This window comes from Procambarus clarkii, chromosome 10 (assembly GCF_040958095.1).
Source record: "Procambarus clarkii isolate CNS0578487 chromosome 10, FALCON_Pclarkii_2.0, whole genome shotgun sequence".
NCBI lineage: Eukaryota > Metazoa > Arthropoda > Malacostraca > Decapoda > Cambaridae > Procambarus > Procambarus clarkii.
The window spans coordinates 49,139,286-49,160,433 of NC_091159.1; the positions used below are offsets into that span (position 1 = coordinate 49,139,286).

Here is a 21,148-nt window from a genome sequence, read left to right on the forward strand (position 1 = left end):
ACCAGCCCCAAAGAGCCAAGGACCGCATCAAACACCTGCGATTCAGGCAGTGAACCACCGCGGAACTCTCCGAATGGAGCCGAACCGTTAATCTGCGAGAGACTCGATTCCTCCAGAGTGACATCCACACAGCTGCGAACTCCCGCACCATGCTGTGAGCCCAACCGAGGGATGGAATCCACCACCCCTGGCTGGCCTGGTGAACACTGGTCACAAAGCCCCAGCCAAGAGACGACGCATCCGTGAACACATCGAGCGAGGACTCGGGTAGGCATCAAGGCACTGGGCCCCGAAAAACCAGAAGAGGAAACCGGCGATGCAAAATCCGACGCAAGGCCCCCGAAGGCTGAACCCAGCGGTCGCAAGAGATGCAGAAGGGACGTCCCCGAAGGAACCAGAACAGCCAACGAAGTCACACCGAACCCGGCGGGTAGACCATCATGGCATAGTTCAGGCTTCTTCACATACTCTCGAGCAACTGCCACATTACCCGGGAGCTCCTCAGAAACAAAGGTGGGAACGCAGACGAAGCAGAGTCGCCTGAGGAAGAGACAAGGAAGTAGCCACAGCGTCCCACACAAGACTCAGCCAAGACCAAACCTGAGAGGGAACCAGATGGGACCTCTGCCAGTTCACCAAGAACCCGAACCCGGCAAGCTGGGAAAGAACCAATTCCCTGGCGAGCAGACACGCAGACAGGCTGGGAGCCCAAACCAGCCAGTCGTCGAGGTAGGCCTGAACACAAACCCCTAACAGACACAGGCGGGCCCACCACGACCCAAATAAGGCAAGTGATAACACGAGGCGCCCAATTTAAGCCGAGTGGAAGGCCACGAAAGCCGTAATGTTGACATCCCACCACAAAACCAAGTTAGTCCTTGAACCGTGGATGAATCGGGACATGCCAATACGCGTCTTGGAGGTCCAGGGACACCATCCAAGTGCCCTGCTCCAATAGAAGATTTACCTGGGACAGAGTAGTCATCCAAAAGGAGGGGGGGAATAAACCCACAGGTTCAGATGAGACAAGTCCAGAATGAACCGGAGGTCCGCGCAGTCCCGTTTCGGGACCGGAAACAGGCGGGAGATCCACCTGAAGGATGAAGACGTTTCGACCACGCTAAAGCGAACCCACTCCGAGATGATTTGACAGAGCGCAGGAGAAGAGGCCTGCCCCGCCAACCCCAAACCCCCCAAAGGAGGAAAAGCCACCCAATGCCACCACAGGCCGCAGGAAACGACCTGAAAGGCCCATGAATCGTGGAACCAGGCACAAGCAAACAGAGCGAGCCTTCCCCCCACCGCCCCGTCAATGAGACTCACTGCGAAAGGGGTGACACACCTTACAAGCACCCAAAGGGCGCAAAGAGTGATCCCCCATGCTGAACAGAAACAGATGACACCAAAGGCTGCGCCATCGCCGAACCTGACACCACTGGCCTACCATGAGAGAAAGAACCCTGAGCCCTGGCACAACCCTGCCGGGGCAGCCCTCCCTATGAGCGCCCCAGAGGACCAACAATTCCAACATAGGACGGCATCTAGCCGAAGCAGCCTGCAGATACTGCATCACCGCAGACTCGGCAAACAGCAACGGACAAAAGAGTGAAGACAATCTAAGAGCCAGGGCCCAAGCGGATTTCAAGGAAGAAGCGAGCACTGCCTGCTGACATCCGAGCCAAGAAGCAAAAAAACGCAAAACCGCATCCCACAGGAACAGTGCGAACAGTTTGAACAGTGCAGACGATACATGCACTGCCGAAGGCAACGCACCAGACCCAGGGCAGCCCCCAAGCTCCTCCACATCTACCGCAAGCCAATTCGAAGACAGCTGAAGAACCGCAAGGCCGAAGCAAGCAGGCTCCGCGTATGCAAGTCCTCCGCGACTAATGCAGCTGACAGGAAAGGAATCTGCACATGAAGCTGCATCACACCAATATCCTGCAGAAGGGCAGGGGTGAAGAAGCACTCATTGAGATTGTAACAGGGGGCCAGCCTTTAACCTCACTTACTGGTTAAATGCTGGTCGTTATTAAGTAAAATATACAGAAACCAGAGTTCAGCCGTGTAACCTTCAGTTCAACTCCTCAAGATCTAAACGTTTGATCATTTAGATATCACGACTCGAGGATACTGTACCTTTCGATGCTACACTGCAAGCTCTGTTATTACGCCGCCACCACCTGCTATCTTCTACCCACTGAGTAATTTCCTCAAATGACGGGGAAGCAGGATACCGTCAATCAGGCATAAACCCCAAAAATGGATCCCCAGTTATCAGAAAAGGAGGGATAAGATTTACAAGGGATAAGATAAGATTCCACATTAAGTGTGGAATTAAATCAAATTACAAAGGGATCAACTGAGGTAGTAAATAACTGCTTGCAGACTTGCAGAGGGTGGTAGTCCCAAGCCTGGGGCTTGAGGACTTTTTATTGACTGCACTCACCATACCAGCTTAGTGGTTCGCTATGGTGAACACAAATGTAGATACTTATATATAACGTGTGTATAGTGTGAGATAACAGCGAGAGTAGGAGGTTGGGAGCCACTATTTTGGTGAGGGAGGAGCGTCGTCTGCAGGACTTATCATGTTGTTTACTGATGACCACGATGGTCTTTGGGCACCATACTAGTTTACTTGTACAAGTATGGTGAATAAAACAGGTAGATATTTATATATAATGTGTGTATATAGCGTAATAACACCACAAACAGTATTGTTGTAGGAGAAATATTAGTGCGTCTGGCCTTGAGGGCGGCTGCCACCAGCTGACTGTGTGAGTAGCTACGTCTCTCTGCCTTTACTCACCATACAAGCTTAGATGTACAGTTATGGTGAACAAAACATGTAAATACTTATATATAATGTTTGTATATAAAAGCAAAAACAGTATGGTGGGTGGAGAATAGTGGCAAGGCAGGTGAGGTGAGGGAGGGAGTGGCAGCCAGTGGCAGCCAGTCACTGCCTGCCACTGCCACTGCCACTCAGCATACCAACTTAGTGGTTTGTCATGGTGAACAAAACATGCAGATACTTATATATAACCTTTGTATATAGTGTAATAACAGACAAAGTATTTGTTCACTGTTTGATGAACATAATTGAATCAACAATACGCACACCATATTTTTGAGTACAGCGATGATTCACTCATTTTATTATATAAATATATCACACTACACACTATTGAATAATATTACAGCAAAAAAACTACGAAAAATCAATCAGAGACATTGAAATAATTAGGTAATTATCTCTTTGTGGAAACTCTGGCCTGACAGCTGGCGATCAACAGACCGCCTGGGACGCACGCTTAGTCAGCGCCTGATTTTTGTCACACTTCCCCGCCCTATAGTGGGCAATATATGCCACTTATGATTTTTTTATTATTTTTCCCGTGATCAGTGAACACAAATTAACAGGTTAGGAAGAAAAAATAATTTTTTATTTTTTTTTTTTTTGGTATGTGCCTGTGGGTGTCAAATGGTATATAGCTATGCACCATTTAAGGGTTAATATGTTCATAAAACAATAAACAAATAGTTTTGCTGTTGTTACACTATATACACAGGTTATATATAAGTATCTGCATGTTTTGTACACCATAACGAACTACTAAGTTGGTCTTGTGAGTCAAAAAGCAACGAGGAGTGACCGCCAAACACCAGCGAGCCACTCACTGCCACTCCCTCCCTCAACACCACCTCACTCACCCTCATTCACCTCCCACAATACTGTTTCTGTATTTATTCACTGTACACAGACATTATATATACGTATTTACATGTTTTGTTCACCATAACTGTACATCTAAGCTTGTATGGTGAGTAAAGGCACAAAGACGTAGGACCTCACACAGTCAGCTGATCGGCGGCCGCCCTCAAGGCCAGACGCACTAATATTTGTCCTCCAACAATATTGTTTGTGGTGTTATTATGCTATATACACACATTATATATAAGTATCTACCTGTTTTATTCACCATACCTGTACAAATAAGCTGGTATGGTGCCCAAAGACCATAGTGGCCATCAGTAAACAACATGCCAAGTCGTGCCGACGACGCCACCGCCCTCACCAAAATGGCGGCTCCCAACCTACTCCTCTCGCTGTTATCTCACACTATACACACGTTATATATAAGTATCTACATTTGTGTTTACCATAGCGAACCACTAAGCTGGTATGGTGAGTGCAGTCAATAAATGGTGGCCACACACAGTCAGAAAACGACGCCACAACCCTCCCTTCACAGCCTTACTCCTCCCTCCATGGAGTACAGCACTAAATATCACCACAATCCTGCTATTATCAGAATCCTGGTCAGTTTTATCACAGTCAGGGGGCTTCAGTAATACTATCACTGTTAAATAATAGCAGTATCATTTATATTATGGTATTTGTAGGCGATGCTGTGGTCACAAGCTGAACAGCGGTGCTGTGAGCTCGTGCTGCATGCGCCAGCCTTGGTGGCTTGCTCAATACTGATTCTGTAACACCCAAGAATGTTGGCCTGGATTTTTTTTCTAGGTGGCATCTGGCAACTATCGGTCGTGGCTGTACTATAGCTGCCCCCTATCCCAGGCAGGGTGTTTAAATTATAGCGCTAGACATGAAATCATATATAAATGATGTGCGCGGTTTCGGTTTTGTCACTGATATCATTTATATATGATATGTGCGGTTTGGGGGTTAATGACCTTCCAAATGCCTCTCAACACCTCAAACCAATTTTATTTGCTGATGACACAACTTTCATTTTCTCCAGTCCTGACCCTCTTACTCTAAATGTCACTGTGAATACTGAACTAAATAAAGTCCATCTTTGGCTAATTGCTAACAAACTCACCCTTAACATTGACAAAACTTTCTATATTTTGTTTCGTAATAAATCCTCAAATGAAATTAATCTAAGAATAAACAATATACAAATCAGTAGTAAAGTTGATGGTAAATTCCTCAGTGTCCTCATCGATAACAAGCTGCATTTCCAGGGACACATTCTAAATATAGCAAAAAAAGTTTCTAAAACTGTTGGCATTCTTTCTTAAGATCAGATATTATGTACCTCGCCCTGCCCTGGTGATGCTCTGTTACTCTCTCATCTATCCTTATCTCAACTATGGTATTTGTGCTTGGGGTTCTACTTGCCAAAATCATTTACGTCCTCTAATTATCCAACACAAAGCTTTTATTAGAACAATATCTAACTCTGGCCCCAGACAGCACTCGGTACCTTTACTCAAATCTCTGAATGTATTAGATATTAAGTCGCTGCACATCCTCTCATGTGTACTCTATATATTTAAAACTCTGAATTGTAATGTCAATCCTGATGTTAAAAGCTTCTTAGAAGGTTGTAACAGAACCCATGGGCACCACACCAGAAACAAATACCTATTTGATATTCTAAGAGTACTACTTAATCAAACTAGAAATGCGCTACAAATCAAGGGACCCAGAATGTGGAATGACCTTCCCAATCATGTCAAAGGCTGTACCTCTCAACCAGTTTAAGATGAAAACTAAGCACTACCTAATTAACTCCATGTAACCTACCTTATCCCTAAATGTCAACCCATGTCTTACTATTTTTAACAATGCTGTTTGTTGACCAACTTGTATATTGGCTATTTTCTACCATGTTCCCCCCTTTTTTATCTTCCTTTTCTTTCAATGCAATTTATACTTTAAGCTCAGTTACTATTAAGTTTTAGTCTAAGTGTTTTTTCCCCATTCACCTTGCCCAAAATGCTATGCTTACTAGTGGCTTTAGGTATTGTATGTACTAGCTCTATCTATAAATCCAACATTATGTTTGTAACTAATCCTCTATGTATGTACTTTTACCTGAATAAACATTTGATTTGATTTGATTTGATTTGATTTGATTTAATGTTAAATCTATGGTCTTTCTATATTAACAGTCCCACTGTTACAAGATGCTCAGATGCCCCCCCCCCAGGTAAACTTGCAATGCTATCTGAGCCTCGCGCCACTCAGGCATGCGGGACCGACAGAACGTATGCCACACCTCCAAAGAGAAGAAAGGGCAGTCTGCTAACCTGGACGACTCTGGAACTTCATAACGAACCCAGTAAAGACACGAAGATCCATACATGAAGAAATGCGGATCCATCATGAAAGCAAAATCTGGGTTGTGCAGGAGGTAAGCCGCAAGGGTCTCCTTCAACCACTGGGACTGGATTCGAGAAGCCGGAAACCTCCAGAAAGATGGAACTGAAGAACCATCAGGGGTCACGGAACCGAACCCAGGGAGGGGTAGACGCCAAATCCAACTTGTACAAGGAGGGAGCAAAAGAGAACCCCACACCTTGTAATGCCAAGCCCCACTCCGAGGGTACAAAAACCCAAGCGGGGTCCAATGGAGCCCAAGGCCTCCAAGTCAGCCCTTCCCCCGCCCCTGGAACCTCACCCCGAGTATCTGGGGCTGAGCCGTTCTCCACACCCCACCGCCTCTAAAGAAAAGGTAGTAGCAGCCGAAAAAGCAGGAACAAAGGAGGTCCACTGGTCAGACCCAGAAGCTCCGGCAGGAGGACCAGGCTCGAATGCCTCCGCCACCACCCCAGAAAGGGACTCCCCCGAGACTGCTCGAGTCTCAACCGCAACTAAACCCTGCCTTGACTCCGAAACCCTCAGATGCTTTGGAGCCGGAAGCAAGGGGAAAAGGAACCTGATGAACAGCAGAAGGGGAAGGACAAGAGGACAAGGGGGGTGGGGGGGAGGACAGAGCCAGAGCCAAAGCGACTCTCACCCCAAGTCCAGGCCCCTAAAACCAAAATGGGGCAGTCTCGGGTCATCCGGGGAAGCAACTAACCTAGCACGTTGCAGCAACCAAATGCAATGCAGCTGCCACCTGCACCCTAATATCATGATAAGTAGTTTGGGTGATCTGAAGCACGTACAGGCAACAAACGTCGCATGACTCCGGGTCAAAAGAATCCTCGACCCAACAGGCAGCATGGAGGATGCAGAACTGGTGATTATCCCCCAGAGACAAGGGGACAGAGCAACCTTCTGACTCACACGATGCGAGAGGGGACTCAAGGGTCACGTCCATCGAACCAATGAGCCTCCGCTGGGTTTTTCAGGGGCCCTTATCCCTTATTAACATGCTAAGGGAAGCCCAGATAGGGTACTGCGAACCGGAGCCCAAGACTACCAAACAGTCTGCTAATAGCTGAACCCCTGGGATGTGTACACTCACTGGGGCCTAGCAAGGGGCACCACGTACCACATAAAAACTGAGAATAGATATAATGATAGATATATATATACCCCAACACAGAAGGGGCAACCACCAAGGCAGACCCTCTCACTAGGCAGGAAATAAAAAACAAAAGCAAAACCCTGCAAGAGGACAACGTAACCAGCTCCAAAACGTTATATCATAACATTTAAAACACATTCTATTAAAACATTATTACCTCACATTTTATACTTGTCTTTACAAATTCTCAAAACACGTACATTAAACGTAATTTAAAACATGCTCAAAACAATGAAATGTTGTTTTTAGCACGTTCAGAAAACGCAAAAATGTTTGGTGGGTTGCAACTTTACATTGCATCATTTAAATAAATGATTTTGATTAATATCTTCAAATTTGTTAAGCATTTTCAGGGTCTTGTTGAGATAAGCCCTGGCATGTCTAATTTGTAGTGTTGTTAATTCAGTGGTCCTCAGTCATTATGAGAGCTGAGTTAGGCCTGGGATAATTTTTGTTGCTCTGTGTTGAGCTTTCTCTAAAGTTTGTATATCCTTTTAAAAGTGAAATCTCAGTTGGTTGGATACAGTAGTCCAGATGAGGGCACACCAGAAACTTGTTCAGTTGAATAACCACTTTTTCTGTGGAGAGCCAGGTGGAGAGAGCCCCTTCGGCTCCCCGGAGCTATACTGGGCTGATGTGCATATATTAGACCCTGACAACAGTCAATTGTTGGCGTTCTAGGCCTACCAGGGGACCAGTGCCAGAACCTGGCCCTCTCAGATTGTAAGAGAGAGAGAGAGAGAGACAAATAGCAGTGTTAAATGTTGAAAACCAGTCTGGTATTTTAAGGCTTCAGGCTTCAATCTTCAGGCTTCAGGCTTCAGGTACTTTAAGGCTTTCGGCTTCAATCTGGCATCTCGCATGTTCACACGCCTTACCTGGGTTGTGGTGACCCGTATGTGTGTGTTAGGCATTCAGGTTCTGGCTTATATTGACAACTGGCTGGTCTGGGCTCCCGGCCAATCCGCATGTCTGCTCACAGGGAGTTTGGTTCTTTCCCAACTTGCCTGGATCAGGTTCTTGATGAATTGGAGAAAGTCCCATTTGGTTCCCTCTCAGGTTCGGGCTTGGCTGGGTCTTGTGTGGGACTCTCGGACTGCTTCCTTGTCTCTCCCTCCCGCTGCATTACTGTGGCTGTGGTCCCGCCTTCGGCTGATTTTGAAGGGCGCTCGGGTCACGTGATGGTTGTTCAAGTAGCTCTGCGGGAGTCTGAACTTCACCATGCTGGTCTACCCGTCGGGTTCGGATCTGGCTTCGGCGGCTGTTCTGGATTCAACAGGGACATCCCTTCCGCCGCTCTTGTGATAGCTGGGTTCAGACCCCGGGGGCCTTGCGTCGGCTGCTGCGTTGCAGGCTTCCTCTTTGAGTTTTTTTGGGTTCTGTGCTGTGGCGCCTACCCGAGCCCTCACTCAGTGTGTTCACAGATGCCTCGCCTCTCAGGTGGGGTAATGTGACTAGTGATCACCAGGCCGGCTAGGGTCAGTGGGGTCCATCCTTTCGTCGGGCTCACAGCACGGCGTGAGAGTTTGCGGCGGTATGGCATTCGCTTCACGTTGAGTTGCTCGCGGATCAACAATCCGGCTCCATTCGGCCTGCTCCCCTGTGGTTCATTGTCTGAACTGCGGGGGTTCGAAGTGGTCCTTGGCTCTTTGGGACTGGTAGCTTCAGGTGGCTCGTCTGCTGAGTTCTCGGGGTTTGGTTCTCCTGGTGGTTCATGTCCATAGAGTATCCAACATACTAATGGACGACCTGTCAAGTTTCATTTTCCTGTCCACGGAATGGTTGGTCGATGCCCTCTTTTCCTTCTTTGGTTAGGTAGCTCCAGGGAGCTGAAGGGGTTTTCCACAGAAAACCAGCACTGAATGTAATGAAATGCCATTTTCTGGACAAGACTCGGAGGCTCCTTGACATCCCTCCCTCCCTCCGATCGACATTTTTTTGTTTTTGCATTTTTTATAGTGGGCCTCTGAACTGGGGTTGACTAGCCAGCGCACGGGAAATCAGGGACCCCCTTTTCCCCTCCCAGGAATGAGTTGCACAGACAGCGGAGCGGCAGCTGTGGTGACGTCATGCTTGTTTGCTTGTTTTCAACTGGGGAGTTCTGTTTGCTATTTTGGCTTTCAGTTTGCAATTTTTAACCAGCTGTAGTTTGTTTTGGAATTCCTACCTTTCTGGGTGCCTGACCTGGTAGATGGCAGACGTAGACTGCTTCCAATTACATGGGGGTGTCTATAAGCCATTGCTTCTCGTGCTTCATCTGAGTGGGGCCAGGTTCTGGCACTGGTCCCCGGTTGGCCTAGAACTCCATCGATTAACTGTTGCCACGGTCTAATATATATGCACATCAGCCTGGTATAGCTCTAGGAAGCCTCCGGGTCTCACCCAGAAAATGCCGTTTCATTACATTCAATGCTGGTTTTTTAATTGACATCAAAAATTCTTTTAATTGTTCCTAAGATTTGGTTGATAAGTTTTATTTTATTTTCCTATAGCTCCTACTTATTAAGCAACTTTAAATGACTAGTCGATTATAACTCCAGGTCCTTTACTTAAACAATCTGCTACATGGTCGTATTGTTGATATACAGTAGTAGTTATGATGTGCACTTAACTTATTATGGCTTACATGCAAGGTCTTGCATTTTTAAATATTTGAAAATGTTTTCAAGTCTTTTTTTCCTATTTATGGAGTTAGTGTACAGCATATCACTTTTGTTTCTCATTTTACCATAACTTCTCATGTCATTGTTCTGGACTCACAGTCATGGGATCCTGGGTTTGATTCCCAGGCAGGATAGAAATTTTTGGGCACGTTTCTTTTCACCTAATGCCTCAGTTTACCTAGTAGTAAATAGTACCCAGTAGTTAGGTAACTGTTCCAGTTTTGGTCTAACAAAAATCATGAACAATTTCTTTAGTATGTCGCCATCCATGTATTTAAAAACCAATTCTGAACTTAATAAATAAAATAAAATAATAAAATGTTTATTCAGGTAAGGTACATACATACAAGAGATTTTACATAATTTAATAGATTTATAGATGGAGCTAGTACATACAATGCCTAAAGCCACTATTACGCAAAGCGTTTCGGGTAGGAAAAACATTAATGACTAAAACTTAATACTAATTGAGTATAAAGAATAAAATGTGTTGAGAACAAATAAAAATAAAGATAAAAAAGGGGGAAACATGGCTGAAAACGCAGCAGAAATACAATTAGGTTGACAAACAGCATTGTTTAAGAAAACAGACATGGGTTGACAATAGGGGGGTAAGGTAGGTTACAGGGAATTTATTAGGTAGTGCTTCGTTTTTATCTTAAATTGGTTAAGAGAGGTACAGTCTTTAACATGGTTGGGAAGGTCATTCCACATTCTGGGTCCCTTGATTTGTAGAGCATTTCTAGTTTGATTAAGTCGTACTCTTGGAACATCAAAACTGAATTTATTTCTGGTGTGGTGCTCATGGGATCTGTTACAACCTTCAATGAAGCTTTTGAGGTCAGGATTGGCATTACAGTTCAGCATTTTATATATGTATAATACACATGAGAGAATGTGCAGTGACTTAATATCTAACATATTCAGAGATTTGAGTAGGGGTACCGAGTGATGTCTGATATACTTAGAAAGAACTTAGAAAGTGTAGCATAGGCTCCTCGCATGATGTTCTTTATGTGGTCCTCAGGTGTTAGTTTTCTATCTAGAACGACCCATAGATCTCTTTCTTTATCAGAATTCTTTAAAAAATTTCTCACATATAGGTTGTGTGCATATTCTCCTATTCCATATTCCTTAACATGGCATTTTTCACATTAAATTCCATTTGCCAAGTGGTGCTCCATACATTTATTTTGTAAAGGTCTTCTTATTTTAGATATGTTATCCTTTTCAGGCACATGAGGAACTTTGGTTTGATTGTGCCCAGAAGTTAACGTCTATAATCCAGCAGATCATTGAATTTGCTAAGGCTGTTCCAGGCTTTAGAAAATTCTCTCAAGATGATCAGATTGTTCTTCTCAAAGCAGGTATGAAACTTTATACAGTTAAAATAGCATTTTACTCATATAGGCTTTACAGTGTAATGTACTGTAAAGAATTTTCAGAGGCAATGAATTTTTCTTATAATAATACTAGAATGCAGTAGAAGTTAATTTGAAAATATTAAATTAAAATGATTATATATTTTGTTTTTAACAGGGAGTTTTGAGTTAGCTGTGCTTCGGATGACCCGGTACTACGATGTCAATCAGAACTGTGTGGTGTATGGTGACACTCTTCTGCCCATGGAGGCCTTCCTTACTACGGAAACAGTTGAAATGAAACTTGTTAACAACGTCTTTGAATTTGCCAAAACTATTGCTGAACTTAAATTGACAGACACAGAGTTAGGCTTGTACTCTGCTCTAGTGCTGCTACAAGCAGGTAAGGAGCAGCACAGTGTTAGTGGTAGTGCTGATGATGGCGCCCTGGATGGATGGGGTTGGCATCAGTTTTGCCACCCAGTGTGCTGCTTTACCCCCAGTGTGACTGAGGCTGATAAATGAAGCTTCATCCCTACCCGCTGCCACAGTTATCACTGACACATGGACTTTTAACCCTAACCAAATGTCTTTATAGAATAAGTTATTTGTTTAAATCATACTACAATATTACAAAACACAGCCTTTCACAATAAATATCCTGTCTGACAAATGACACAACAAATGTAAACAAAAGTCTTAGTTATGACTGTGGTGGCAGGGTGATGGCAGCAGTCTTGTGGTTACACCTCGGGTAAGGCTCATGCTCGGTGGCCTAGCTGAAGCCCTGGTCTCTACTTCTCTTAACTACAACAAAGGCACCATTACTGTAAGTACAACTAACTTGCCACTCTCTATAAAACTCTACAAACTACCAGCTCAATTTCATCATATGTCCAATACAAGCACACTTCAATTATGTGGGTTGTAATTGTACCTTATACAATTGATCTTATAAATTTAGACCATTTTTAATTGAATTTCCCTGTGGGTCAACATCTCTAGTGGCCTAAACAGGAACAGGAAGCTAGTGGCTTTTCAAAAGTCCCTCCAGTATTCCTGAGGATTTCATGTTGAATTTGTAATTTGTGAATAAATCATTAGTTATCTGCTCATGATGTAGGTACATATGGATCACAGTAGTACTGTACTGTACTTAAATTATAAATACAAACATGCATACATATGTAAGCAATCTTTTTTAGAAATTCTGGATCCTTCATGCAAATGCACAAACATATATTGTACACACATACAGTACATGCATCACTGCAACACATGCATAAGCATGCACAAACATCTAGATATGTAAGTGTTAATAATGCTGTAAATGCAGTTATGTTTGCATGCAGAAATTTAAAAATGAATATTAATGTAAAATTTATATTACATTAATAACAAATATTTGTAGTATTTAAACAAATTTTAAAGTTTGACATCAGTACTGAAAACTTCTTAGATCCATTTGTCATATTTACATGCATGTTGGATTGAAATTTTCCATATCAGTCCCTATCCACCATACCCTAATATTATAAACTCGTGATTCAAGAAGCTGGAAGTTCTGTTGAGAGTTTCTTAAGAGAGTTTGGGGTTGAAATACGATCTTGAGGTCCACTATTGCTGTTGCTTGATGATGAAGCAGTTTGCTCACTATATTTCATTCCTTCTAAACCAATCATTTGTATTGTGTCATTTATTGTTGTTAATAAGAATGCAATTAAAAGTTGCTGCACATAATAACAATAATTGATTAATACAAAAATTTACTGAAAAAAATGGTTTTAGAGCTTGATCAAATTGTCATTGCTTTTGGACATTATACTGTCTTTGTTTTGTCCTTTGCTGTTTGTATTAACAGTCTGGCTCACACAGCACTTGTTTTGCTATTTAACCGATTCATTCTTTTCTAACTAGTAACAAGTATTGAAAGCAAATACTTTTGCTATCAGTGTATTCAGTTAGTACTTATTGCTCATTTATCCATTGAATCATGAATACTGGATAGGCATTAAATGTTTCCATCAAGATATTATAAAAGTTTCACACTTGCTGTGAGAGATTATAACTCATGAGAGTTGAAACCAGTCCTTCAGTGCTATCAACATTTTTAGGGAAGCACTATACATATATTTCAAAATGTTCATGAAGGAATCCTATTGACAAGGGGATAATCTGACATGAGGTACACTCATAACTGCAATAATTTGTTAAAATTTGACCTTAGCCTATACAGGCTGTGGAGAGCCCCATCGGCTCCCTGAAACTGTCTTACTGATCATCTAATTACCAAAGTGTAATTACCTAAGTGTAGTTACAGGATAAGAGCTCACATAACTTGTTCCAACGGTCTTCCACTCTGTTTGCAAAAGAATACTTTTTAACATTTTTTTCAGCACCTTTGTTTCCTTAGCTTGAATATGTGTCCACTTGTTTGTGAAGTTGCTGATTTCAAGAATTCTTCTTTGTCAATTTGGTTGATTCCTGTTAGTATTTATTTTGTAAGTGGTGATAATATCACCACTTATTTTGTATAAGTGGTGATAATATCACCACTTATTTTGTATAAGTGGTGATATTACCACCCCTCGCACCAGAGAGGTGCAGGAAACAATGGCCTATGAACACTCTACATATATCATACTTGCCATCGATCTGGAAAAGTACCCAGAAAGGTGAAACAAAACAGACCACTGCCTGGTTGAAAATTGTGACCTACATCCTCAAAAGAGCAAAAGAACCCCCAGAAAGCAAACAAACAAGCAAAACCTTTTCTGACTAACCTTCTGCTTGTTAGCCGGGGCTAGCCAGGCTGTCCCCAGTCAGTTCTTTGACTGATGCCGTGCCAAGTGCTCGCTGTCACGCTGGCTTAGTGTTCCCATTTTCTTTGGTGTTTTTCCATTGCGGCAGTTTTATAAACGGAGATGTATTCACCTAGTTGTGTATGCGGGAGTTGAGCTCTGCTCTTTCGGCCTCTCCTTTCGGCCTCTCCTTTCGGCCTCTCCTTTCGGCCTCTCCTTTCCCGCCTCTCAACTGTCAATCAACTGTTTCTACTACTACAGTACTGCTTTTTTTCCACACTACACACACACACACACACACATTAACATTAACATTATTAACACACAACATAACAGTAACATTAACACACATGCATTAACAGACAAGGTAACAAATCAGGAGGAGCAAATCAAGGAACTAGTGAAAGAAAATGAGGCATGGAAAGTGAAGTGTGGTGACGTTGAAGAAATAAACAAGAAAATAGACTCATATGGTGAACAACTCCAAGCAAGCCTAAGGGCTAACATAGAGTTAGGTAAGGATCTCCAACTGGAAACTTCACTGACAACTCACATAGAGGAGGTGAATAAAGAACTAGAAAAGTATAAAGAAGAAATAAAAGCGACATATGCTGAAGTTGTAAAAGAGAAAGAGACTATCAAAGAAGTGTGTTCGGAAGTCAAAACCAGAAATGACCAACAAGAAGCAGAAATTAGGCAAGCAATTAGGAAAGAACTGGTTACCAACAGTAAACTGGTACAAAACACTGCAGATAGAACTAAGTCCATAATCATTTTTGGATGTTTAGAGAAGGAAATTTCATCTAGGGTGGACCGAGCGGCAGAAGAGATGAAAATCACAGAGAAAATAGTAGGTTTAGGAGAAGGCTCAAAGGAAAATGTCAGTGATTTTAGAAGAATAGGAAAATATGAGAAAGAAAAGAACTGCCCCTTGAGGGTGACGTTTAATGGAGTGAAAAACATGATGGAAGTGCTAAGAAATGCCAGGAAACTGCAGAGTGATGAGGTTGGCAAATTTTGGTCAATAAGACAAGACCTCTCCAAGGAAGACAGAGAAAAGCTGAAAATGAACCTAATTGAGGCAAAATGTCTAAATGGGGATAGAAATGAAGAAGACAGAAATTCTTTTTTTTACAAAGTGACAGGGACTGGAAAGCTTGTGAAATGGTACATAAAAACAAAGCAACAAGATCAGTAGTGGAAGGGGGAGTAAAGAGCAAAGGAAAAGGGAACATGTTCCTGAAAATTGTATATACCAACATAGATGGAGTGAGGTCAAAAACTTTGGAGTTGCAAGATATAATCCAGCTTAGGGTCCCAGATATTGTTGCATTATCAGAGACGAAACTTGAAGGAAATATAATAAATGAAGTCATAATCCCAAGAGGCTACTCAGTTTGGAGACGTGATAGGAAAACTAGGAAGGGAGGAGGAGTGGCTGTACTGGTGAAAAAACACCTGAAGGTAAAAGAGTTAATATTTGAAAACCCTCGAGATATTGACATAATGGCATTGCAGGTCTGGAATCAGGATGATAAGCTGATAATTGTAAATACCTACAGCCCACCAGCAAGCAACACTTGGACAAAGGAAGAACTGGATGACAAACAAGAGGGCCTCATAATGGTCATGAGAGATATTATTGTACAAGCAGATAAAGATAAATCACGACTGTTGATACTGGGGGACTTCAACTTTAGAGCAATAGACTGGGAGGCCTATGAAGCAAGAACGGAGGACTTTTGGACATGCAGATTTGTGAACCTCATTCTGGAGACATTCTTGTATCAACACATAAAGCAAGCCACAAGAATGAGGGAAGGAGATGTACCGTCAGTACTGGATCTAGTATTCAGCAGGAAAGAAGAAGAGATTTTTGACATCCAGTACCTTCCTCCCTTGGGAAAGAGTGATCACGTCCTGTTAGACATTAAATATGCTTTAAGATATCATCTAGAAGAAAATGGGGACATTGAAACAGTTGATAAACTCGATTTAAGGAGAGGCAACTATGGGGAACTTCAAAATTTTTTTAATTAGTGTAATTGGACAGAATTGTTGCTAGGTAGGGAAGTAAATGAAATGTATGCCAAATTTTTAAAACTATACGAGGAAGGCACACAAACATTCATACCAAAACAGAGATGCAGGGCCAGAAAACAGGATTGGTTCGACAGAAATTGTGAGAGGGCAAGAGACCAAAAGACACAAAAATGGAATCAGTATAGGAAGAGGCCAAACCCCCAAACATACCAGCGATACAAAGATGCGAGAAACAACTATACAGCAGTAAGGAGAGAGGCAGAAAGAAAGTTTGAAAAAGGGATAGCAGATAAATGTAAAACAGAACCGGGCCTATTCTTCAAATTCATAAACAACAAATTGCAGGTAAAGGATAATATCCAGAGGTTGAAAATGGGAAACAGATTCACGGAAAATGAAAAGGAAATGTGTGAAACATTAAATGAAAAGTTCCAAAGTGTGTTTGTACAAAATGAAATCTTCAGAGAACCAGACACAATAAGAATTCCAGAGAACAACATAGAGCGGATAGAGGTGTCTAGAGATGAAGTGGAAAATATGCTCAAGGAGCTCGGTAAGAACAAAGCAGCTGGCCCAGATGGCGTTTCACCATGGGTTCTGAGAGAATGTGCATCTGAGCTCAGCATTCCACTTCACCTGATCTTTCAGGCATCACTTTGTACAGGAATCGTAGCAGACGTGTGGAAACAGGCTAACATACAGTGGAACCTCTATTAACGAGTGGCTCTATTAACGAGTTTTTCCAGTAACGAGCAAGCCACTCGCAGCAAATTTGTCTCTATTGACGAGCTCGCCTCTATTAACGAGTGAAACCACATGGCACTTCCTAGCGTCTCGCGGGTTCTCGCAAATTCTCGGACGCCTCCAACGCCAGTGTTGTTGTTGTATCTCACACGACAAGCATCCCTCTGGATTTATTTGAGCTTTTCTTTGGGTTTTTAGTGGTTTTGCGACTACAATTTGTAACACACGATGTCTCCAAAGAAGCTGCTTGCTAAAGATAGTGTTTTCAAGAGGAAGAAAGACACAATTATTATGGATTTCAAGAAGGAAATTATAGCAAAGCATGAGTGTGGTGTCTGTGTGATTGATCTCACAAGGAAGTATGGCAGGTCCTCATCAACAATTTACACCATTAGTAAGGGAATGAGGAGGTAAGGGAGGATGCTGCCTCTTCCACTGAGATCAGGGAAGTGTTTGGAATGTTTGAAAAGGTGAATGCATTCTTGGAAAAGCTGCCCTGATAAAGCAGTGACAACCCCGTGTGTGAAAATGTTTAATTAATTTATCACTTTGTGATAACACTTTATGAAAGTGTTATCACTTTTGCAGGTATATGTCGCTTGAACGTAACACACTTTTTTCTCTTGAATGCACCCAAACACCGCGCTCAAGCATCATTTGAGCAAATATTTCTATAAAATCCAATACTTATCCGATCGACTTGGGGATTGTATACATGTTTGCCATGAAATTTCCGTTTTCTTTAATAACCACATTGCCTATTTGAGAAAACGGCATTGTATTGTATCTTCGTGGTAAGACTATTATATTGTTGACACAACGAGTGTAATCAACGTAGTTTTTTTATTTGGTGCTGGTCTAACGCATCCTTGTGTGACATTTGAAATGAAATTTGGGTGAAATTCCCAAGAAGAGAGAGTCCGCCTGACTCAGAGGTGAATTCTCCTTCCACACCATAACCCCTCTCCTCCTTCCCACCTCTCCATCGTCTCCCTCAAGCCAGCAACTACTCTTCATAAGGTAAAGTAAATATTAAAACACTACAACAAAACATTTATATTTACATGTGCAGTATTATATTTACATAAAAAAAAGTCATACAAGTATGGATGTTTTTGGGAGTGGAACGGATTAAATTTATTTCCTTTATTTTAAATGGGGAAATTTGTTTCCAAAGACGAGTTTTCCAGGTAACGAGCTCGGTGCCAGAACGGATTAAACTCGTTAATAGAGGTTCTACTGTAGTTCCAATCTACAAAAGTGGCAGCAGGGAAGACCCCCTCAATTATAGACCTGTATCATTGACAAGTGTAATAGTGAAAGTATTGGAAAAGCTAATCAAAACTAAATGGGTAGAACACCTGGAGAGAAATGATATAATATCAGACAGACAGTATGGTTTTCGATCTGGAAGATCCTGTGTATCGAATTTACTCAGTTTCTATGATCGAGCCACAGAGATATTACAGGAAAGAGATGGTTGGGTTGACTGCATCTATCTGGACCTAAAAAAGGCTTTCGACAGAGTTCCACATAAGAGGTTGTTCTGGAAACTGGAAAATATTGGAGGGGTGACAGGTAAGCTTCTATCATGGATGAAAAATTTTCTGACTGATAGAAAAATGAGGGCAGTAATCAGAGGCAATGTATCGGAATGGAGAAATGTCACAAGTGGAGTACCACAGGGTTCAGTTCTTGCACCAGTGATGTTTATTGTGTACATAAATGATCTACCAGTTGGTATACAGAATTATATGAACATGTTTGCTGATGATGCTAAGATAATAGGAAGGATAAGAAATTTAGATGATTGTCATGCCCTTCAAGAAGACCTGGACAAAATAAGTATATGGAGCACCACCTGGCAAATGGAAAATAATGTTAATAAATGTCATGTTATGGAATGTGGAATAGGAGAACATAGACCCCATACAACCTATATATTATGTGAGAAATCTTTAAAGAATTCTGATAAGGAAAGAGATCTAGGGGTGGTTCTAGATAGAAAACTATCACCTGAGGACCACATAAAGAATATTGTGCAAGGAGCCTATGCGATGCTTTCTAACTTCAGAATTGCATTTAAATACATGGATGGCGATATACTAAAGAAATTGTTCATGACTTTTGTTAGGCCAAAGCTAGAATATGCAGCTGTTGTGTGGTGCCCATATCTTAAGAAGCACATCAACAAACTGGAAAAGGTGCAAAGACATGCTACGAAGTGGCTCCCAGAACTGAAGGGCAAGAGCTACGAGGAGAGGTTGGAAGCATTAAACATGCCAAAACTAGAAGACAGAAGAAAAAGAGGTGATATGATCACGACATACAAAATAGTAACAGGAATTGATAAAATCGACAGGGAAGATTTCCTGAGACCTGGCACTTCAAGAACAAGAGGTCATAGATTTAAACTAGCTAAACACAGATGCCGAAGAAATATAAGAAAATTCACCTTCGCAAATAGAGTGGTAGACAGTTGGAACAAGTTAAGTGAGAAGGTGGTGGAGGCCAAGACCGTCAGTAGTTTCAAAGCGTTATATGACAAAGAGTGCTGGGAAGACGGGACACCACGAGCGTAGCTCTCATCCTGTAACTACACTTAGGTAATTACACTTAGGTAAGTACACACCAGGAAGCAGCCCCTGACAGCTGACTAACTCCCAGGTACCTATTTACTGCTAGGTAACAGGGGCATAAGGGTGAAAGAAACTCTGCCCATCGATTCTCACCGACGCCCGGGATTGAACCCGGGACCACAGTATCACATGTCCAGCGTGCTGTCCGCTCGGCCACCGGCTCCCCTGTGTGGGGAGATGTGCATGTGACCAGTAGTTTTTCCAGTACAAGATCAGCATGCATCTAGGGCCACCTTCCTTAGATGTTCAGTAAGTGCTGCCCTTGCCTGGTCAGGGTTATCTTCCCTGGGGCATTCGGAAATCACTTCCCCATTAGAGGACTTCCTAGCTTGTGGTTGTCTTCACCCTTGGGGGTGTAATTACCTAAGTGTAATTACCTAAGTGTAGTTACAGGATGAGAGCTACGCTCGTGGTGTCCCGTCTTCCCAGCACTCTTTGTCATATAACGCTTTGAAACTACTGACGGTCTTGGCCTCCACCACCTTCTCACTTAACTTGTTCCAACCGTCTACCACTCTATTTGCGAAGGTGAATTTTCTTATATTTTTTCGGCATCTGTGTTTAGCTAGTTTAAATCTATGACCTCTTGTTCTTGAAGTGCCAGGTCTCAGGAAATTTTCCCTGTCGATTTTATCAATTCCTGTTACTATTTTGTATATAGTGATCATATCACCTCTTTTTCTTCTGTCTTCTCGTTTTGGCATGTTTAATACTTCTAACCTCTCCTCGTAGCTCTTACCCTTCAGTTCTGGGAGCCACTTAGTAGCATGTCTTTGCACCTTTTCCAGTTTGTTGATGTGCTTCTTAAGATATGGGCACCACACAACAGCTGCATATTCTAGCTTTGGCCTAACAAAAGTCATGAACAATTTCTTTAGTATATCGCCATCCATGTATTTAAATGCAATTCTGAAGTTAGAAAGCATAGCATAGGTTCCTTGCACAATATTCTTTATGTGGTCCTCAGGTGATAGTTTTCTATCTAGAACCACCCCTAGATCTCTTTCTTTATCAGAATTCTTTAAAGATTTCTCACATAATATATAGGTTGTGTGGGGTCTATGTTCTCCTATTCCACATTCCATAACATGACATTATTAACATTAAATTCCATTTGCCAAGTGGTGCTCCATCTACTTATTTTGTCCAGGTCTTCTTGAAGGGCATGACAATCATCTAAATTTCTTATCCTTCCTATTATCTTAGCATCATCAGCAAACATGTTCATATAATTCTGTATACCAACTGGTAGATCATTTATGTACACAATAAACATCACTGGTGCAAGAACTGAACCCTGTGGTACTCCACTTGTGACATTTCTCCATTCCGATACATTGCCTCTGATTACTGTTCTCATTTTTCTATCAGTCAGAAAATTTTTCATCCATGATGATCCATGTGTGTGTGTGTGTGTGTGTGTGTGTGTGTGTGTGTGTGTGTGTGTGTGTGTGTGTGTAATTACCTAAGTGTAGTTACAGGATGAGAGCTACGCTCGTGGTGTCCCGTCTTCCCAGCACTCTTTGTCATATAACGCTTTGAAACTACTGACGGTCTTGGCCTCCACCACCTTCTCACTTAACTTGTTCCAACCGTCTACCA

The 21,148-nt window shown here is 42.4% G+C and overlaps 1 protein-coding gene across 1 annotated transcript in view; it reads left to right on the top strand.

Moving 5' to 3' along the window:
- The window catches only part of Hr3 (Hormone receptor 3), a gene marked incomplete in the record, with an annotated part of 296,866 nt that overhangs the window by 198,179 nt on the left and 77,539 nt on the right, over positions 1 to 21,148 (top strand). The window contains 2 exon segments of the mRNA XM_069322036.1: positions 11,193 to 11,325; positions 11,498 to 11,722. Coding sequence (XP_069178137.1) covers positions 11,193 to 11,325; positions 11,498 to 11,722 — 358 coding nt within the window.